At 35.9% G+C, this 23,158-nt stretch overlaps 1 protein-coding gene across 1 annotated transcript in view; it reads right to left on the reverse strand.

Annotated features, from left to right (window-relative positions):
* PRKN (parkin RBR E3 ubiquitin protein ligase) overlaps window positions 1-23,158 on the reverse strand; it is a 678,907-nt gene that overhangs the window by 443,217 nt on the left and 212,532 nt on the right. The window contains exon 3 of the mRNA XM_042894398.1: window positions 16,897-17,131. Within this exon, the coding sequence (XP_042750332.1) occupies window positions 16,897-17,131 (235 nt within the window). The remainder of the gene's footprint in view (window positions 1-16,896; window positions 17,132-23,158) is intronic.

Here is a 23,158-nt window from a genome sequence, read left to right on the forward strand (position 1 = left end):
CATGTTAGAGCTGGTCATAGCCAGTTAAACTCCTAAGGAAGGGAAGGGGAGGTTGAAACAAAAGGAAAACAAAAGCAAAAGAAAATCTGCATAGCCTGTTGGTGCGTGCAGGGCCTTCACATCAAGCATATGATATATAGAAAACAGCTATGTCATGTCCAACAAGTAACAAAGTACTGAAAGACTGTGGAAAGAATAAAATATCAAGATGTTATCGGCTTCTTAATTGAGAATCGCTGCAGACCTTAAGAAAAGAATTAAGAGAATCAATATTTAAAATTACAGAATGGATGCATACGTTTGCAAATCAAAGATAAGATTGTAGCAGCTTATTTATAGTTTCAAATATAAGACATTTCACAAAGCCACATCTCCATAAGAGATCATATGCAATTTAGAAAACCACTTTATTTATAAAATAAGACTGTGCAATAACACTAGCTAATTAGATTTGTGTCATTTGACTAAAAATTCCAATAGCAGAATACCCTCCATCAAAATAATGGCTATTGCCAGTGGGGTTCTTCTGTGTTCCCTACTTATTTGCAGTTTCCAAAAAAACCAAAAAAACAAAAAAAACCAAACAAACAAACAAAAAAAAACAAAAAATCCCCACCCTTACCTACTCAACTAATGTTGCTGAGATAGCATATAGGAAAACTAATTTATCAATAGAAATTACCAGTAACTATGAAATCCCTGTGACAATAAGCAGACAAGAATTATAGAGTCTGTTACTGTATTACAAAACATTTTGGAAATATTCATGTGTCAGAGAGCACCCGAGGAACAAATAGCGACATGGCAAAGTTTCCAGTTATTCAAGGAATGAAAACACTAAAACAGCTTCATTAGCAATTTTTAAATTTAAATTTCACTGTTACTGATCAAAAAGCAATGCTCTCTTGTGTCTGTATAACCGGTTAGAACACAGAAAACAAAGCTCAGAATTAAATGGTTGGTTTTCTCAGAGTAGCACAAAGGAAATTGTGGTAGAGTCATCATCATCAGAAAAACAAGAGAAACGAACAATGAAATGATGAACTTTCATGCTCATATGATTTACACAGGATAGTAAAAATGAAGGCCAGCGGAGAAAAAAAAGACATTGAAGAATGTGGGATGCTGAGTGACTAGTAATGAAATGAAAAATGAAATTCATTGTAGGTAAATGTAAGGTAATGTGCATGGGAAAAATAATTTCACACAGATAGTCATGGGCTTGACGGGTTATTACCACATAGAAACAAGATCTTGAAGTTATAATAAGAAAATTCTAAGAAAATTTCAGCTCAGTGTTCAGTAGCAATCAAAAAAAGTAAATTGAATGCTAGGAAAAGAATAGAGAAAAAGTAGAATATAGTGCTGTACAAATGCCATTACAAATTCCACTGAGTGTTCAATTTCTAAAAGCCTTCTCTTTCCATTTCAGAGTAGAATACGGTAGAACTGAAAAGATACAAAAAAGGAAGGAATGAATAATTGATAGTATCCATACTAGAAACACGTAAGTAGACTGTGACTTTTTGGCCACCCAGAAAAGAGATAATTAGAGCAGAGTGTTAAACCAGCATACAAAATCGTAAGAAGGTTACCTAAACTGGTACAGCATCCTAGAAGATATCACCAGTCTGGTATTTTCTTATCGGCAGTATCTATGGACTACCAATAAAACACAATGTTAAATGAGTTTTTTATCTGAGCTGGTATAGTTGTTGTCACTTTTCCTGTGAGAAAGAGATGGAAATAATCTATTACTGTATTTCACTGTCCCTTCAGAAGGACTGCAGCTTGGGTCTGTAGCTAGTTTCATTTGTCCAACTAATTTTGACCGACTGGCTGCAACAGGAAACTCCTAGGACAGTCCTGATCAGAATGATGACTCTTTCTGTGCAACCCAGATCATGCTTTGCTGGAGGCATTTTGTGTTCCTGCTCAGGAATAAACCCTGACAAATCAATCTTTGCCAAATTACTTTCAAATCATTAACTTTTTAAAATAAGTATATATATTTATGTACTTGGTTTTATCTACCTGAACTATGGATACTTGCGACCTTTAGTTCTGACACACACAACCTATAGTTCTTCTATAAAAGTACTGAAGTAATCCATGTGAAAAGATACTGATAGGAAAAACAAAGGGCAGAAAATGTCATAGATGTAATGTCTGAAATATTCTGGGAAGTAGTAGTAGGACTACTATAAGCATGGGAAACTGCTAGTCAAAACAGACCCTTGCCTAATATATAGGAAGAGTCAGACAGCAGCACTGTGTTTTGTTGGTATTGAACAAGATGATAGGGTAACAGACATAGTATCAAAGAGACATTTTGCATATACAGTAAAGTTGAGTGTTGGAGATGAGAGCCAAGGATTTGATCAAAGAGATATAAAAATAGTACAGACAATTAGCAATTAAGAAATCACATTTAAATTCTGAAAAAAGGCACACAATAAAGGATGAAATATAAGGGGAAAAATATTCTTCCTGTCAGAATATGTAAAGCTAATTTGCTGTATTATATCAGAGATGAGCTATAAAAACAGAAGAGTTGGACCAGCAGAATGTACAGAGAACAGAAGTCTTGGCAATTTTCAGCAAGAATGCCACACCATAGGGGTTAAATAAAGTAAGAAAGTTTTTCATTTCATAAGGGCAGTTATATACTTGATGTCAGCACATGAGGATTTGACCAGAGAGATCAATATAAATAATATCTTACCAATTTACCTGCCTTTGATGAGCTAAGAATTAATTGAAGGTACTTGTGCTCTGGGGAAGAAATACCTTCATCTTTATCATCAATCACAGTCATAGGTGCAAATATATTTAGTGAGACTGATGATACACCTTATTTGTAACAAAGTGTTGAAAAGATAAGAAGCATGTGAGTTTGAATTGCAGGACTGCCAAGGAACTCCAAGTCCGAACACAATCACCTTACTTTCACAAAATATAAATTAAGTTTTTACCATAAGGGAAACAAGATAAAGCGAGGTTATACACAGTACCAAGCCCTAGAACATCTCAGCATAATTAAAGAGCCTTACTCAGGAGAGGCCCTACTGTAAATTCATGTTGGGAACAAGGTACTTCAAGTTTACAGTAAAGATAATAGAAATCAACTTCATCCCAAATTACTTCTCACCAACGCCCTTATACTTTAAGGCCACAGCATGTGTAAAGCATTTTTGCTGCCTGTTCTAAACTTGAAATTCTAAAAATAATCCAAACTCCCAACCTTCACATTTTGCAAGAAAACAAGTTGGTCAGACAAGGTTCTTTGTAAAGAATGTGATGGTTTTCATGGAAAAAAAAAATGTATATGGTATGTATGTGGAATTTACAAATGCAGAGCTGTACAATGAAAACTGCAAGCAAAAAATTAGTGGCTGGATTCGGGGTAATAATGACTGATAAAACAGATAAAATGAACATTTCTGTAAAAAGAAATGAATTAATTCCATGTATGTTTAGAGGTTGTAGAACAAGCTAGAATTCAGAAATTCTAGAATTCAGAAAACTTCTGTTTTTTTTTTTAATTTACCAGCCTCTTCCTTCAGAGACTGAGAAAACACAGGAATAAGACATGTAAAATGATTAAAGGCAGTGTGTTTACACATGTATTGTTGCTGTACTGTGACAATATCATGGAGTGATCAGTGCATGACTTACACATAATGCAGGACCAGGACAACACTATAAAAAGTAGGAACAGATTTTAGGAACAAAAGTCAATTCAGAATTTTATAAAGTGTGTTCATGTATGCTCTAAACAGAAATTCTGGATATGTGACAACATTCTTTGGCTTTTAGAAAATAGTTTCGAAAACAAACTCTTCCAAAGGTTCCTTTATTTCTTTAAATCATTCAGCAACAGGGGTTGGGAAGAAGCCATGTAGGCTTTTCAGGTAATTAAAACCAGGCCTACATATTTAAACAGTAAGTCTAGCTATTTAAAATAATATGCAGGTTTCACATAACTAAAGCTAACTTCCTCCTACTGAAGAATAGAAGCATAGAAAGCACAGAAATTATTTTATCAGTCTTTGAATGAATGATACAGACCATCCTATTTCTATAACTCTCAGGATTGCTCAACACATCTGAAAATCCCCCCAGTGAGGTAATGGCATCTACAGTATAGTGAGCTCTACTGCTTTTTCAATATATGCAATTCTGCCTATGATAGCTTTGAGCTTCAGCTTTTAAGTGTTCCCCACCTCACTTTAAGGAGACACTATGAGAAGTCTCTAACCAGAATACCCGTTGACTGGGTCATATGAACAGTAAGAAAAACACAACTTATTATTCAGAAGGAACAATGTTTCTCTATCAGAAAAAAAAAGTAAATAATGATTGAATATTTGAAGCAATTCCACATGAAGTTCATAAGAAGTTTATAAGAATATAACTAAGTAACTGACACTATAACTTCTTGATTACTCAAGTAATCCCTAAGTGTAAAGATATGACCAAATGAGACAGCAGTAATATATTGGTCCTGCAGGATTTATCTATCTACTATATCATTCATTCATCCGTATCTTGTTCTCCGGTTCATCAGTTGTTAGATATTTTTGACACTACATTTGTAGTATATTCACATTAGTACTAATTATTCATTGCATTTTAGATACTAAAATACATAGCAATTCTCTTCTCCAGAATATTAATTTAAACCAATTCCTATTATCTGTCTTCAACCCGTCAGTTTCGGAAACCCTCTGCTCCAGGAACTTTGGAGACTAAACTTCTCACAACATACATATAAAACAGTGCTCTACCAAGCAGTTGTTACCCTCCTGATCAGTATGTCACTGAAACAGCTGCCAGCTTAGCTCTCAGTTGTTCTGGCGGCACCACACCAATCAATTAAGCCAATTGATTTTGGAGAATGGTTCTGTTGAAGTTAAACAGAAATGCTTAAAGATTATTTTGTACATTCAGCTTGAGATGTACTTTATATCTCTTAATCTCTACAAAAGTCTGTTCCCTTTCTCTCATCTCACAAGAACATATGACAGCTTTTTTTTTCTTTCCATTTTGTCCATTTGACAATTGCACAAATGTATGTGCTGGGGCTCTCCTCTCTAGTGCTGAATTCCAAAGTTTCTCAAGTTGCACCATAATATAAAAAACATTCCTGCAGTCTCTGAAGAGAGAAGATTTAATCTGGATAACTCCTCACTTCCTTCATCAACAACCATTTGACTTCTATTGGATTCTGTTGTGCTATTCTGTGAAGGACCCAAACACTCTGGGAAACAGTCAGGCTATTATCTCTACTTCTCCAGTCCATAACCCAGATTTTTCAAGTACTATCTACCCGTACAGGATCTAGTAACACTGTAGTTCCACCACCTCTGTAACAGTTATATCATAACAGATGAGAAGCGTCCTGTATACTAGTGAACTGACTCAGATCAATAAACATCTCAGAAATAGAAGTAATTCTGTTTCAAAAATTCTAATCACATAATCAGTTGAGATTTTCTTTTCTGGAAAGAAGATACGTTCTTGATGCCATCATCTTATATATTCTAATTCTTCTATATTCGAAACAATAAAAGTGTGAATGAAGATTTTTCCAAGAATAACTAGAAAGACATTCATATCTAAAAAAAAAGGAGATTTCAGTACTCGGACTGTAGGGGATTGGTGGAGAATAGGGATAGTAGAATGAAATACGGGAAGAAATCAAGAATGGCAGCATGACAGCTACTGGTACAGATGGCAGTACTTGATGAAGATATCTTATGCATCTACAGTTTCTAGTCAAACACACAGAGATGGGGAGATAAATAACCACCTTTCTGCTGCCTGCTCAAATGGTACTCGACTGCTTTATGCCTGGATGACAGAAGTAAAATGTATTTGCTCACATTCATAGTGCTACATTAACTCCATTGCAGAAGTTCCTATTACGGTTTAAGAAACACTATGTGTAAGACAGGTAAAACTTTTGTTTGAAAAAATCCTTTGCATCTCCACCTCAAATATTTCACAAAGGTTGATGTTACAAAGAAGATATTGCTATTGATACATGTGATATTGATATGTACCAGAGATTAGCTCAGCCATGGATGAAGTTTTATGTTCCTATCAAGTCAAAAATCACTGTCAGCAATTTAACAGTGAGGTTTAGAAGCCTGGATAAGAAATACAGTAATTTACAGCAAACAGTGTAACTTAAAGAGTAAAAGTACAATATCCATAGTCATTAATCTGAAATCTTGAATTCAGGTCTTGCTTTCGCACAGCTGAAGACAGTGGAGATTTCTTCTATTCATTGCATAACTTCTAGCATAAACATAACATTCTATTCAAAAAACTAAATTATGCTTAGGAAGTCCTGAAAAAGTTAATTGGGGTCTTCACCTGCCCATACCTGCAGTTCAGATTTTTTTGAAAACACTATCAATGTTTCAGATACTTCAAAAGTAATTCGTGAAGACTGATAATAGTTGCAATAGATAAAAATTCAGTTGCCAACTGATTGTTGCCAACTGAAGGTTTCTTCCAGTAATATGTATTGAGTATTTACTGTGTGGTGAAGCTAAAGAGAACACTGGTGAAGTAAAAGAGGATCAGAGCCCCAGGTACCTTTGGTGATAAAGCAAACATCTGATCTTTGTTACAACTTTGGCTATCCATTAACATATAAAATATACTATCCTGAATTGCATCATTACTAGTGATGAGATGTGGTGTCACTACTACAAGCCAGAAATGTCAAAATGGCTGTCCAAGAAGTGCTGATACAAGAATTCTCCACTGAAGAGAAAGTCCAATGCAGCTCTCAGCAGATAAAGTGATATGCACTGCTTTCTGTGATAGGAAATCTGTCTGGATTTTCTTGAACTTTGACAAAGCATCAACTCTGACCACTACATCACGACGCTGAATAAGCCTAAGGCTCAAACTTCCAGAGTCAGGCCAGAGAAGAAGACAACCTTTCTCCTGCAACACATTAACACCAAACCCCATACCATTTTGAAGACTGTGGAAAACATTGCCAGTCTGGGCCAGACTGTGCTACCACATCCATCATACAGTCTTGGAATCACAGAATTGCTTTGGAAAAGACCTTCAAGATTATCAAGTCCAACCACAACCTAACCATACTACCGCTAACTCACGTCCCTGAGCACCACATCCAAACAGTTTTTAAACACATCCAAGGATGGTGACTTAACCCCCTCCCTGGGAAGCCTATTCCAGGGCTTAACCACCCTCTCTGTAAAGAAGTTTTTCTTGATATATAACCTAACTTTCCTCTGGCACAACTTGAGACCTTTTCCCCTTGTCCAGATTTGGCACCTTCTGACTTCCGTCTATGTCAGTGAAAGATGAACTGCATGGGTAATATGCTGTCATAGCAGTTGTGAAACAGTGAGTCACCTGCACTGGTTCAGATTTTTACAAGCACAGTATGCAGGATTACATTCATCAACAGCAAAAAAAAATAAATTATAATTAAAGCTGACGACTGTTGAAAAATAGTGTTCTGTTCCTACCAAATGGTGTTATTGTGCTTTTTATCCTAGATTCCATGGAAATAAATAGAAGGCATTACTTTTGGAGTGATTTTACATAGAGAAATTTATGAACTAGATGGGCTTGTATTGTTACCTGGAAGTTTAGATATGGATATTCTACTCCAGAAATGCAAAAAGCAGTTTGCAGCTAGGGAGACTGTCAACACTAAATCCAAAGTGTTCAGCTGCAAACACCAGATACAGCAGCAGCAGGATAGAACTCCTAAATCAAAACCTGACATGTTTTCAAGGTCAAAGATCTCAGACTGAATACCCATGATGATGCTAGCAGTACATACAAGCTTATAACGTAGAGAGTTTAAGATCTATCAATGTATACAAAGATGCATGCTGTTGTTTTTTAATAGTATTCAGAAATTCTAGTTTTGAATTTTAAGGATAACCATTAAATAGAGAATTCTAGACCCCAGATACCTCACTAAAGAAAATATGATTCCTATGTAGTAATTCTCAAAGAAATGATCTCACAGAACAAAGAATCCAGCTCAGAAATATCCCAGGCAGTTCCACTTGCAATCTACTGTATCATTATGCCTAATAACTGAAAGATAAATCAAGAAGGACAATGTTTTCTTTAATAACTAATTTTCTGTCATTTTGCTAACTTGATCATGAATTCTATAATGCCACCTCAATCCAGTTTTCTCTGAAAATGAAAGTCTCCCCAAGGATAGTAAAGTCCCATAGAATATCAACACCCAGTAGATTCTGCAAAATATTTAATAACTACATATGGAAATGGTTGTTTGCAAGGATGCATCATCACACTCTTTCAAGGGAGTAATAATCTTAATTGGTGAGTATAAAGAAGAATGAATAAGCACAAGCAAAGTTAATCATAGAGTTTAAAATTGCTCAGAGTAAGGAAAATCTGCTCTGAGGTATTCAAGGAAATACACATAAAATTGACGGTATCTCAGGTTTTATGCTCAGCTATTCTCCAAAATAAATGGGGGGGGAAGACAAAGAAATAAAGAAAAAAAAGAAAAATCCAACAAAACAAAAGATGAAGAAAATAGCTGAAATCCTTGTTGGCAGTCTCTGAAGAGAAGCCTGCATGGGCACACAGTCCATTATCTTGGCATTGCTAATAATAGATACCCAGCCAAATAGTCACAGCAGTGGAAATGTGAAACCTTCACTGAACAAAGCTGATGGCAAGACCGCAAAGGCTTTTTGGCAGAGCAGTGCAAGGGCTCTTCGCTGACTTTTGAATTCTGCTTTTCTGTGAATAAGAATTAAACCTTTTAAATTAACTGCCCAGTTTCCTGCCATTAGTATTATTTTATTTAAAAAAGAAGCCTCACTGAAGTAATTTTTCTTCATATAGAGAAAGCATATGTTTAGCACATGACTATTTTATTTTTTAATCTTCTAAAATCAACAGAACTTGTTAAACTATCTGTTGCATGCAATTACTTGTTGAAGATCAAGTCCTTCCTATAGGGCTGCTCTCCCTGTTCCCTTGCTGTGTACACAGAACTCTAAACAGCATTAACAAAACTCGGACGTGATTTCAGAGAATATGTCCCTCAAATGTTTTTGAGCAGTAAGATACCATGCCATACAAATACCATGTAGCGCAAGCATGAAGCCTCACAGTAGCAGCAACTACTGTTATTTAATCAACTACTGTTATTTAAACAAAGCATTCTTCCCATTTGTGCCTCTATTGTTTTTCCACACACAAAAGGTGCTTTTTAAGTGTTATTTTCCCTGTATTTTCCCCTACTTCCCCCTGTAGTATCTCTAGCTAATTCCTGTCAACAATTATTTTGGAAAAAAATAACATGAATACTTCTTTTTAATAAACACAGAACATTTCCATCTACAAATGCCACCTCCAGCCGGTGGCATAAAGATGCAAGTTCTGCATTTGCAGAAGTAAGCCCACCTATGCTGTCACCTATAAACAGATAAAATACATTCCAAGGACACAGTAGTGTTCTGACCCTACCCCCTGACACAGGGGAGTTAGCAAATGTTACTGGCTTCAATTAACATGAAAGGGCCTTTAAAAACAATAAAGTAATTAGACACATTCAAGGGAGATAATTATGTCATGTAAGGATGAGCATTCCCAGAAGAGCTTTTGGCTCCAGTAAAAAAGAACATCTCTCAAATGAATTTCATGGACATGCAAGGTGTGGGAAAATGGCACCATACTCATCAGTGTTAAAAGCATATGATACAAATGAGGTCTCCAGCATGGCACCGACCGCAATAAATTATCAAGTGTGTGTTCTGTTTTCTGAAATGGGCTCAATTTATCATTTTATTGAAAAGGTTCCATTATGCTAATGTCTCATAAAATCACTTTTTGCTGTTGCTGGAAGGTGAAGAGGGAATATCAATTTTTACATAGAGAACTTGGAAGTATTGCAGCAGTAAGTTGTCAAGGGTTAATAACACTAACAGAAGATGCAATACACATAAGAACAAATTCCCAAGGACTTTGTAATGGCAAATTTTTATAACCTTACTGGAAACAGAATAACCAGAATATTTCTCTAAAGCTTAGTTAGCTATTAAAAATAAAAAGATACGACAGAATCTCCAAATTGGGAAGATACGGATTTGACAGGTGGACTGTTTGATGGACAAAGAACTGGCTGCAGGATTAGGTCCAAAGAGAGGATGGAGATCAGTGACAAGTGATCACCCCCAGGGGTCAGTGCTGGGGCTGGCACTTTTTAATATCTTCATCAATGACATTGACAGTGGGGTCGAGTGCACTCTCAGCAAGTTTGCTGATGACTGTAAGCTGTGGGGGTGCAATCTACACACACCAGAGGGATGTGATGTCATCCAGAGGGATGATCCAGAGAGCTGGGGCTGTTCAGCCTGGAGAAGGGAAGGCTGCAAGGTGATCTTATAAAGCCTTTCAGTATCTAAAGGGGAGCTACAGGAAACAGACAGACTCCTTATCAGGGTCTGTGGTGATGGTACAAGGGGAAATGGTTTAAAGCTCAACAAGGATAGATTTAGGTTAGATATAAGGAAACAATCTTTCACAGGGAGGGTGATGAGGCACCGGATCAAGTTACCTACTGTTGTGGTTGATGCCCTATCAGTGGAGACTTTCAAAGCAAGACTGAATAAGGCCCTGGGCAACCTGATTCTAGCTCAGGTGCTCCTGTTCATTGCAGGGAATTTGAACTAGGTGATCTTTAATAGTCCCTTCCAACTCTAAAGATTCTATGATTCTATGATAAACAGCAGCAGTTACTTAGTTGGGTGAAAACTCTCCCTCTGTTCTGCAATTCACCCATGAACAGGCATTGGAGGTTGTTTAGGAAGTGCTGTTTCAAGGAAGGTCAAATTAAAGAACACCATTACCGTTTACATCAACTTACTCAGAGAGTAGACTTGAAAGACAATTAGATTGATTACTTATGAAAAGGAATGCTCCTTCTCTAAATATTAAATAAAAGGAACACTTGCTTTCTTTTGACGAATTGGATACAAGACAGGTAAGTATTAAAAGAGAAAGATCACTAGGTTTAGAGAAACAAACAATTGGTTTGATCTTGTATAATAGCTCTTTCCTGACTGAGATGTGAATTGTGTCCACAAAACTTCCTGTATGACATGCATCAAAAAATAGAGCACTATTTCAGAAAAATTACCATACTGTGAATTACTTTTAACTGAAAGGCCTTCCTTATAAACTTGTTCTTTATTATCTCTGAGCATAGCAATACAGCATCCATCAATAATAACCCAGCAAATATTCAAGAGGTGTAAAATTTGTTAGTATATACTTTAGCAGGTGAAAATGAGTAAATGAAGCTCGATCACTGTGACTGTTGTTTCAGGGGATTACCAATAAATACCCTTCTGGATATCAGAGCTTCAAATATGAATCAGTTTGAGAACTTCTGCAGTACAACATCTTCCAGTCTGGAAACATTTAAAACTTCATAGAAAGTTTTGCATCTGATGCAAGAAATATTCTGTGGTATTGATTTAAAATTAAATGTAATCTCACTGCACCATATAAAAACATTGTGGTCATATTCTTCTCTTATTACACACCTGGGTTTTCCTACTTTAGATGAACATGAAGTATGGCTACCTTTTAAAAACATACTGTAACACTGTGATGACACAGGAGCAATGTTTGAATATTTCGCATTGTATATGCGACCAGTGTGATCATCGGAGGGACAAAGATGTATATAGTTGACTACAGGAAGCATCCAAGTGGCAAAAGGTTGACAAACAAAACACATAAGCATAGAACCTGAAAATGGGAAGTACATCTTGGAGGTACGGAGCACCCAGGAAGGATAAGCAGTAACAGGTGCAGTTCATATTGTCTTTGGAAAGGGAGCAAGTAATACATAAACACCAAACGTGTGGAGAACATCTAGAGAAGAAGGAACAGAAGTCTGCTTTTATCCTAATTTCTCTTGGTAGAGTTCTCAGGCCTCATTCACTTTGACTTGTGTGATTACAAGGCTCATGGGCATTGGCTCCATAATATTGTACGCTGACAGAAGATTCAAGATATATGTTATGAAAAGTTTGGTGTACGTAATGAATGCATTGTGCTAATTATTAACAATGTTCCAAAGCTAACCATTAGCAGAAAGTGAGTTGTTAATGCAGGAATTTTGTAAAGTTTTCTTCTAAAGTTTGAAATTGGCCTTATATGTCAGGCCTCTACATACTCAATCACAGTGAGCTCTGTTCAGTTGCAACTGAATTGCACGTATAGAGTACTCACCCAGTGTGTAATGAAGACAAATACACCCATACTTCTCAGAAAGTATTTGTCAAAATCAGAGCTATTATATTACTGCTGAATTGATACTTTGTTCTGCTTTTCTAAAACAAGTAAATTAGTTCCTTCCCTCTTCTGGATGTAGATTGATCTTCACATTGATTTTCCATTTTATATTTAAAAGTTTTTAAAACCGTGTATTTTAGAAACTTTGAATCAAATGTAGAATAAATCACAACGGCATAAAGCATTTTAATTCTCATACAAAGGTAAATTATCAGTGCACCAAATCTGAAAATACCACAGTAATCTAAATAGTTACTTAAATGTTTCTACTGAAACAACACAGTGGTCACCATAATGTAAAATATTATTTTTTCTTGAACAGCAGTTATGAATCTCATTCATATGTCTGTCTAAAGAACTACCATAAGAACCATGTCACCATCACCATTAAATGGTAGTTTAATATCTCAAAAAAAGTCAGTGCAAATTCTCTGAACATTTGTTTTTAGAACAAGATTTTGACAGCCTTGGGAGAAAAAAAAAAAAAAAAAAAAAAAAAAAAAACCCTAATTAAATAATGTGAATTAAAGAGAATATTGATTTCCTACCCTCAAACTACTGATTTACAATACCATAGACCTAAGGTACATTTAATTCATTAAATTGTTTTTATAATTAATCAACAAAGGATTGCTACAACAATACCATGGGAAAATTCTTTACACTGATTAATTTCTCATTTAAAAATAGAACTAAATGCCAGCAGAAAAAAAAAAAAAAAAAAAAAAAAAAAAGGAACCCTTTCTTTTCTAAGGGAATAGTGAATTCTTAGATATTTTGTCTTGTGATACTGAAAAGAAAAAGTAGGTCATTGAAAATTAAGTTCATTGTTGCACTTGCCTGAGTATTGTCTGGTTCAATTGCTAAATGCTTACAAAGCTTCATGTCCCAGAGTATCAATACAGATGCTCTTGTATTGCTGGAGGCCATTTTGGATGGATCAATGCATACATTTTGATGGCACTCTCTAAAAGAAGGTAAGAAAAAGCTGCAGATGTACTTTTCAGTCTAGGGATACTGAATGCCATACGAAAACAGGGAAGTGGAGATGTACATCGTGCTGTTCCCTGGTCTAGAACTAATTTGAAAGCATAAGTTTTAGAAAACTTCACTAATTTTAAAGTACACCTGGAGCTTACACTGCTCATTAATTTCAAACAAACCTGATCGAAAAATCACATCCTCATTTTAATTAAAAGAACCCTAATAAAATGTAATATCAATTACAGAGGAAATTACAGAAATTTCAACATACAATTAATAAAATATTATTCAAGATGTATTCATATACTGTTCACAGTATTCCTAGATAAATTCTTCTCTGTTATTCTTCAGAGCTTTTCTTAGAAGTATGCACAGTTTTTACTACCTAAAGTCTAAATTCTGGATTTTTCTTCTAAAAGTTTCTGCCTGTATCTTTCACAAAAAAGACTCTGATTTAAAGTTCAAAATAATTATCGCCTCCTACTTTTAAGCACTGACAGCATGGAGATATTGCTAATGACTAGTTTACCCCTCTCATAACTTGTATTTCTCTGAGATGCAAGGACAGCAGGTTTCAAACAGTGTTAAGTTTTGGTAAAAAACTTCCTAAGCATGTGGAAGAGAATCAGTTATTCTTTCTGCTACCCTTTACAGCTTGGCCCAGCTAAGCCAGATTTTTGTTTCACGTTCATTAAAAGTCATACAAGGTGTTACTGAGCAGACAGAAAAATGCATTGCTATTACCTTTGTTTGAAAAGAGAGGAAGCGTGGAAATTCTTGATGCACGGATAACTTACATCTATTTTCCCCTTTTTTTTCAGCCTGTTAATGACTGTCAAACTTTTGAATTTCTCATGGACAAACATGTTTGTACATTCTAAACACAGTTTTTGTAAGATGGCTCTTAAAAGTTGCTTTCATTACTTGTCACTAAGGAAGGGGTTGAGCAGGGAAGAAGATGCCCCGTTGTGCTCTTCTGCAATGAGCAAACAATGACACTTAGTTGAGACAGGATGCCAGGCCATAAAGGCAACTATCTAATCAAATGCACCAGTTCATACTATAAAGGCATGCTGCATAAGCAGACATACGTAATAGCAGTACAAAATAACAAGTTTTCTCAACTGGATTTTGTGGTAAAATTTTACAGCTTGATCTCCACTTTAGTACTTTGAAAATAATGTTCTTCCATTCAAATGATGCAAAAGCTTCTAAGAGAAGTTTCTAAGAGAATCTTTTGCCATGCAAAAGTTAATCACAAACCCTTCTCTTTATAATTCAAAGGTGGACAAAATAAAGCAAAAGCTGGTTAAGGGGTACAGGGAATTGCCCTCTGTTCATTGTGTGTGATCTCACAAACAGAAAATAATAATCCTTGGTTTTACTGGGTAGGTTTCTCTGTTTGGTTAATCTTTTTTTGGAAACCATCCACCTTCTAACAGAATAGATTTAAAAGTATCTAAAGCAGAAGTAGTTGCATATGTGACCCTCAGCCACTCGTTCCCACTGTTGTTACTCATCGCAACTGTGTCAAGGCAAATGTTACTATACAGAAGACCTGACTGAAAAAAAAAAAAAAGAAAAAAGATCTCTTGGTTAATCTTTTTTGTTGTTGTTGTTCTTGCTGGATCATTTTTAACCCAGACTAATACTCATCTCAATGAACAGTGGGACTACAAATTAACCCACCTCAAGTTCCAGTAACAACAAAGACAAAAATCTTCCATATTGAACAGAAGTAGTAGAGCTGAGCAGAGACAAGGTCAATTATCCATTGTGAGAGTCATAACAAGCGAAAGAGAAGACAAAAGGCCTTTAAAAAAAAACCTTACTAATATCCTTCCAGGCAGAACTGTCAGTCATTACAGGAAGCTGTTTTTTTTTCCCTTACAACAACAACAAAAAAATCTGTGTAACGTAATCCCAGATAAAACTAGACCACGTATACTCTCAGTATCTTTTTTCTCAGTCATCCTTCTGCTGTGGAAATATTTGCTGCAACAGAACATACCTATCTGTTTGTACATAGCTTCACAGAATTTGCAGACTATGGAAAAATGCACTGCATAACACATTTTAAAATGCCTTACACATTATAAACTAATCTGTAAAGTCAAACACTACTATTAATTTCATGTAAATATCATGTACAGTCATGAAAAAGCATTAAGGAGCTAACGCCACTGCCTTGACTTAGACTGAAGGCCCAGCCTGAAACTCTGTCCCTACCTTAACAGATTCAAATTGGCATGCACCCCACTTATCTCATTATTCATGGAGAATGAGAGATGTGGATCATTAAGCTGGGCACTAATTTGTTCCTAAACTGCACTCATCCATCATCAGCTGGCAGCGAGAGGTTGATCAAGTCAGTTGTGGAACACTTCTCTGACCCTTCCATTTCTTTTTGGCATGAGTTACTTAAGAAATTTTCTATAAAGTTCTTCTAACAGTTTAGTAGCTGTTCAGTTAAGCATGATTATTTTTGTGGTCAAGTTAGTTACAGAGGCATCCCTGTCACATTTACAAACTCCCTTCTGTACCCTGGACCTCTGTGTTTGCTATTATCATCCATACCAATCGTTCTAAAAATACATCTTTGTTAGAATGTTACCACAAATCACCACTTAGAGTCCAGTATTCCACAAAATGGTTTTTTTTTTCCAATGGAGACAAACACAGCGTTCAATGAGGATTAGCCAGACTGTGTCTGTAGAGAGGGTTATTCTGAGAAGTAGTATCTAAAACATTCTCGTATTTCTTTCTGACTTTTGTAAACATCTCTCCAGAACCATTTTAATTATTACAGCACAATCCACTTGACAGTGATGTAATATGTGCCTCAGACAATTTCTAATGATGAAGAAAAAAGTATCCCCTGTAATAATTCGGTGGGTGAAGAACTACTCAAATCCACAGATGAATCATCATTATGTTTTGTGCCAACTATGTTTCTATAAATAAGAAGTCAATTGTATAGAAATATTTTTAATAAAATGCATGGGCATGAAAACATTATAACAGATTGAGAATTAAACGCATCTTCAGTGCAAAAGCTTCCAAACATTCTAGTAAAGGAAGCTTCAATTACGGAAATTATAGAGGGACTATTTTTTGCTTGCCAATAAACTCCTGATTTTTGTGTATTTTTGGTACTTTTATCATTGATGATGACTTCTTAGAGATAGGAATAACAAAAGAAATCATCAACTTCATCCACTAAGCAAAATTATTTTGCTAGAAGATGCGTCAGCTGTTTATCATCTCTCAATATAGCTGCATTTTTTGATCGAAAACTAAAAGAAACCGTATATTGTGCTTTTCCTCTGTGGTATAGAATTGCTCACCCTAATAAAGAAACAAATCTTTGGTTTGAGTATTGAAATGCCCTGTCTCTGGAGACACTCAAAGTCAGACTGGACCAGGCTCTAAGCATCTTGATCTAGCTGTATATGTCCTTGTCCATTGCAGGGGAGTTGGACTAGATGACCTTTAAGAGTCCCTTTCTATTCAAATGATTCTATGATTCTGCATACCAAACAACTGATTTACCTGATTTTTCAGAAGGAGGAGAAATGCTGGGTTCTTCAGTATCCAGAATAACAGCCAACCCTGCAGACAGTGATGGGAGGATGCTGGAACTGAGATCTATGCGAGTTAGGCTTTCAGGTACTTTTCCCAATGTTTTTAGAATGCCTCCAGCACGGTCTTCTGTCTCATCCTTATCACTATTTTCCTGTGGATTCTGAACAATATGAACGATGCTTTGCTGTACCAGATCACAATTCTGCAACACAAAAACCAAGATTCCAGTAAATAATTAATTGTAGCATAAGGGACAAAATCCCTCTATCTCCAATTTGTTATTTGTTAAGTGGTCTCCAAACCATTTTGTGTAGAATTTCAGAGGGCAGTAATGGAGTTTAAAGGAAACTGACAAGGGTGCATTGTTAGAATTAGGATTACTTGCATTGGCAAAAGGGTCACAACACTTACAAATTTGGAACATTTAACAAGGAAATGGTGGACCTGAGCAAACAGCTCTAAATAAGTCTGGTTCATTGACACAAAGAAAGAACTCCAGAGAGAGCATTATTAAATCAAGTACTAGGAATATTCAACATAAAATACATTTATACAGATAATGCTCACACACCCTCTTTAACACCAGTTTGGGGTCAAACTGACAATCATGGAAAGCTCATAACCAAACTGCATTCAGTGTTTTTTTATTTTTTTATTAAAAAAAAAAAACAAAAACAAAAAACAGGGATGATGGTGGTACTGAAGAACACTGATACCTATTTCTTCTAATGTAACTTTAAATCTAAATCTGGGTTTAGATGCAGTCTCAATCTGTCATCGCTGTTCTTTTAAAAAATGAAATTAAAGATTTTTCAGAGCAAGGACTGTAGATTTGATATTAAAAAAAAGCAGTCATTAGCTTTTTAACTTTAAAACATCATTTAATATTAAAGGTCCTCTTTATGTTCACCTCGTTGGCCATAACATTTCAATAATATCCATGTAGATAGAAAAATAATTTTATTCATCAACAGAAAACCCCAAACACAATTGTCACTGTGAAATTTGTCAGTATCTTGAATATTAAAGAAATTAATAACCTATGAGAAATTAATAATTAAATTAATAACCTAAGAGAATGAGGAGCTCCAAAGTGATTTGCTCAGTTAGAACTAGAATTGCAATGCAAAATATATATATATACACACACACATACACACACACATATATAATCTTGCAACACTGAAAACCTTTAATCAATGGACAATCAGTTAAATCATGTTTTAATGAGCATCTCTTCTGGGAGTTTAGCTTGCTTAAGTAGTTCTTGTCCTGCCCTTCTCTAGTTTTTCCTCACTGTTAACTGCCCTTTTCAGTGTTTCTTTTTTTAAGTTTCCCTGATTCATTTCATAGCTTGACACTGTGCTACAGTTCAAGTGGGGATGGAACAGTGAGAATGAGAGAGATGGCAGGGGCTCTTCAAATCAATGGAAAAACCCTCACAAAACAAAACCACCATATTTTTCAATCAATCATATGGTATTCACTGTTGTCCATACTAGATGCATGGTTTAAAATCAATTGATCTCTAAAAAGTATAGGTTCTGTTCCAGTTCTTGAAGTCTGGGCAATACATGGTTAGTTTAGAAATTAAGTAAGGACTGACAAAATAAAGGTCTATCTTATCTACTACTCTCTCCTATAATGTCTAGCATCACATAGTTCAAAAAAGATGCAAAAATTGCATTTCGATTAGTTACACATGCACATGATATATACTGCTACTGGGAGAACTCCTCAAGAGCAGCCCTATGGAGAAGGACTTGCAGGTCCTGGTGGATGAGAGACTGGAAATGAGCCAGCAGTGTGTGCTTGCAGCACAGAAGACCAACTGTGTCTGGGCTGCATTAAAAAAGGGGTGTCCAGCAGGGAGCAGGAGGCGATTGTCCCCCTGTACTCAGCTCTTGTGAGGCCCCATCTGCAGTACTGCATCCAGGCGCAGCACAAGAAAGATATGGAGCTCTTGGAATGAGCCCAGAGGAGGGCCACTAAGATGATCAGAGGGCTGGAACACCTCTCCTGTGAAGAAAGGCTTAGTGAACTGGGCTTGTTTAGCTTTCAGAAGAGAAGGCTGTGGGGAGACCTCATTATGGCCTTCCAGTACTTGAAGGGAGCGTATAAACAGGAGGGGGAACTACTGTTCTACAACAGAAGCAGCTGTTAACGAGGATGGATAGTGATAGGACAAGGCAGAATGGTTTTAAACTGAGAAAGGGGAGGTCTAGGTTGGATACTGGGAGGAAGTTTTTCCACACAGAGTGTGGTGACACAGTGGAACAGGTTGCCCAAGGAAGTTGTGGATGCCCCATCCCTGGAGGCATTCAAGGCCAGGCTGGATGTGGCTCTGGGCAGCCTGGTCTGCTGGCTGGCGACCCTGCACATTGCAAGGGGGTTGCAACTGGATGATCTTTGAGGTCCTTTTCAGCCCATGCCATTCTATGATTCTATGATGATTCTGTGATCGTGGCAACAACTTATTCATGGCTTTCATTTAATGAAGTTTTATATTTTAAAAGTTTGTTTGTTCAGTGAAGAACAAATAAGGTGAACATGTTGCACTTCAACATTCTGGCAGCTCTTTGGAAAAAAATAAGAGCAAACTTTGGAACACTGAGCATTCCTACTGTGATAATAGCATAGGCTATAGACAGAGGAAGGCTTAATTAGCAGATCCCAGGATAAGTTTTCAAAGGTAGCAGCTAGAAATGACAAACAACATCCTTTGATTTGCACAGCGAGTATGCTTAATATGAAAGCAACCAAGCAGTAACAAACACAGAAATCCCAAATCATCAGTTTTGTAAAGTTGTTTTTGACTATATTTGAATTGATTTGGCTAGAGTTTACAGGAAGAAAACATTTCTCAACCTTTGCAAGTAAGAAGACACTACAAGAAAAGAGATGATATCTTAATTTTGAAGCAACCTGGATAAGAAAATCACCAGTTTGCACATTTAGGATTATTCATGCTTTATAGCAGACTATATTGCATGGACATCAGATGGACTAGGTCCACAGCACTAGGGGCGGAAACAAAAAAACATAACAGTAGAATTCAAGTATTTCTCTATATTTTTAGATTCTGTTCTCAGTTACTAATGCAACAAAAATGTAAGATAAAATTGTTTATGTCAACGTCACTTTCATTTTCTTCACTTATTAGTTTTATGCCTCAGGAAACATTTCTTCTGAGAACACCTATTATTAATGATTACACACATATTGCCTTATCTGTTGATCCAAATTAATGCCTACAACCCATATTCCAAAGGGAAATACTGTGAGCATATATATAGCTGATTATGAAGCTTCTACATTCGTGAGAGCAAGAGGAGCTGAGAAAATCCAAGAGTGATGAAACCCAGTACTGAGGAGTATTTCCTTACAGAACACAGTCTTTGTCAAACTTGGAGAAATGAATTCACAACAGATGAAACAAACTTTTTTCATCTAAACCATTTTGCTTTCATATTCTGACTTCTCAAGTTGAATTTCACAAAGTTTAATTAGCACCCTCAGAATGAGTAAGAGTCAGGTAAGAATAAAATGCTCAGTCTTCTGCAGAATTAATAAAATAATAATAGAAAAAGATCTGCAGAATGCCAATAGCACAACATACCTCTTCAAAGCGGTAGATTACTGTAAAAGTGCATGAACCAACTTCATAGGAAAATCTTTTGCCATGGATAGTGTAAGGAGACATTTAAGATTTCCTTCCAGACAAACACACGAAAAAATGCATATGAAATTCCCAGAAGTAGTACCCCAAACAAACATTACTGTTGTATAGTTGTAAAACTCTCACTACCCAGGACAGAGACCAAGTCTTCAAAGCAGCAGATGCAGAAAGTAAACCAATTGGAAGAACAACAGTGTTATTTTCATTCTTCAGTCTCAAATCTCAAGACTCAAATAAGAAGAAAGCAACAGAAAATAAAAATGCACCCTTATTACACGGGAAGAAAAGATGAAAAGTTCATTAACTTCAAAATAAAGAGTAAATAAAAAAATATAGACGTAGTATTCATGAAAAAGGAAGCAAGGTTTTCAAAAAAGATTTGGCATAGTTAACTATTTGAAGGGAAAAAAAATAATCAAATAAGCTTTTTGTCTTCAGATTCCTCAGCAGATAATGGCAAGGGGAAATAGAAAGAGAAAAATAATCGCTTCATAAAAATAATGAAACGTATCAGCACCCTAATCTGATATTACCATCCATTTGTGTGAAGTCTTTCTACTAAGTGGCATTAACAAAGTTTTGCACCACATTGGCAAGTGAAAAAGTTAGCACACCGAGGATCTAAATCACACGGAACACTTAGCATTCAAATTCCAGCACTCAGACTACTTGCTATTTTATGATGCTACTGAATGAATCTATTGAGTTTCTGACTCAGTGACTTGAGTTCATATTTGAAATGTTTTGAGTTACACTTTACTTGTTTAGTATTAAAAAGACTGTTGACTCCAAGTACTGAAAGCAATACATAATGAAATAAGAAAGGGCAGAAAACTCTTCACTTGGCAGAACATTTTTACCCTAATTTTTTATAAGCTCCTCCTATACAATTCTTGGATTAATTTAAATACTGACAAAGCAAAGAAAAACAATAAAAGATATCATATAGAAAACAATGCTCTGAAAAAGGATGTAATGCTTTCTAAATCCAAAACCTGGTACCACTCTAAGGACTAGTAGTAGAGATCCAAAAACAGGCTATCACCACAAATTAAGGAAGAGGGGCACTGAGTGTTTTAAGTTGAGAGGCTAACAGTGACACTGGAAGGTGAAAATGAAAGAATCATTGCATTTTTAAATGCATACAGAAGGAAACACCAGTAGATTGGAGGCAGGCAACTGGAATATAAAGATGATACAGAATATATTAAATGGCTTTCCTTAAGAGGAAAGGAAATACATGATGAAGGAAAAATAATTATTTTTACAAAGCCAAATGAAGTTTAGTAAAATTCAGGAAAACGCTCCTATATAAGAAATCATGGTAATTCTATAAACACTCCTAAATAAAAATCCACTTCCTGAAAAGTTTTCACAGTCCTAATTGTGCTTGCCAAATGGAAATTCAGAATTGATGTTAAGTAATCATGATTAAGAACAATACTGCTACATATTGGTACAAGTTTTATCTTCCTTTGAGACTGAACTTCGTAAAGACCACAGTAAAGACATTGTTTCTCACATGTGAAAGTGCCAGGTGAACAGAATGAACTCCACATAGACTTTATGAGAGAGGTTGTTGCTATGTCCTGAGACAATAAGCTATAATCATAACTCACAGTGTTTTGAATTCTGATATCATAAAAGACATACCCTCTTCTAGAAATGCCTGCTCCTTAGCTTCTCTCAGGTACTTTTCTACCTAATGCTATACAAAAATTGTTAACCCACACATGTTCAAAATAAGTACCATTATTCTTCAGCAAACACAACAACGGAAGTTGGAGACCAGGGAATAGAAAGGAATATGTTGTTTGACTGAACAGGCCTCCTCCAGATAACTGACCCTCTTAATTAGATTTCATGATAAATACAATTGTCTGTTTGACTGCATAACGCAGTAGGTCACATATTCCAAAGGTTCTGCTCTGAATGAAGTGCAGGACTTATAACTTTATACTGACTAGTTCCTTAACGAGCTTATCACCTGCCAGAAATATTCAATTAATAGGTTTTAAATTCCCTCAAAATAAATTTAGACTAAAGCCAAACTCCCTCTCTCCTTTGACATAAGAATCAGTTTACAATTCATTTATATTTTTCTCAAAGAACATCACTGTTCATTTTGTAGCTCAAAGGAAACAACAGACATAACTCTTAGCAACTTTACAGGATTACTATAATTTGTATACAACAACAAACCTTATCCATGCTGTAGACGTTTCCAATGGGCATTACAAATACCACGGCCTTATTAATACTCTAACTTTTCCCAAGCACAGACTTTATAGCACAGAAAAAAGAACCCTTACACTAAGTTTTTTATGGGAAACAACTCAGATGACTTGCAACATTACAAATTTTACTTGATTTAAAATTCCCCATAATCACCTGCAAAAGATGTTGATGTTATGTTTAGAAAGCTATGAGTATCTCAACAGCAATGTTATATTTAACACAGATACAAAATAGAAAACAAATGCAGTGCTCTTGTAGCCCAGCAGGCCACATCAAAAGAAGCATGGCCAGTAGGGTGAGGGAGGTGACCCT

This window comes from Lagopus leucura, unplaced genomic scaffold, assembly GCF_019238085.1.
Source record: "Lagopus leucura isolate 7727_CA_CO unplaced genomic scaffold, USGS_WTPT01 Super-Scaffold_73, whole genome shotgun sequence".
Classification (NCBI taxonomy): Eukaryota; Metazoa; Chordata; class Aves; order Galliformes; family Phasianidae; genus Lagopus; species Lagopus leucura.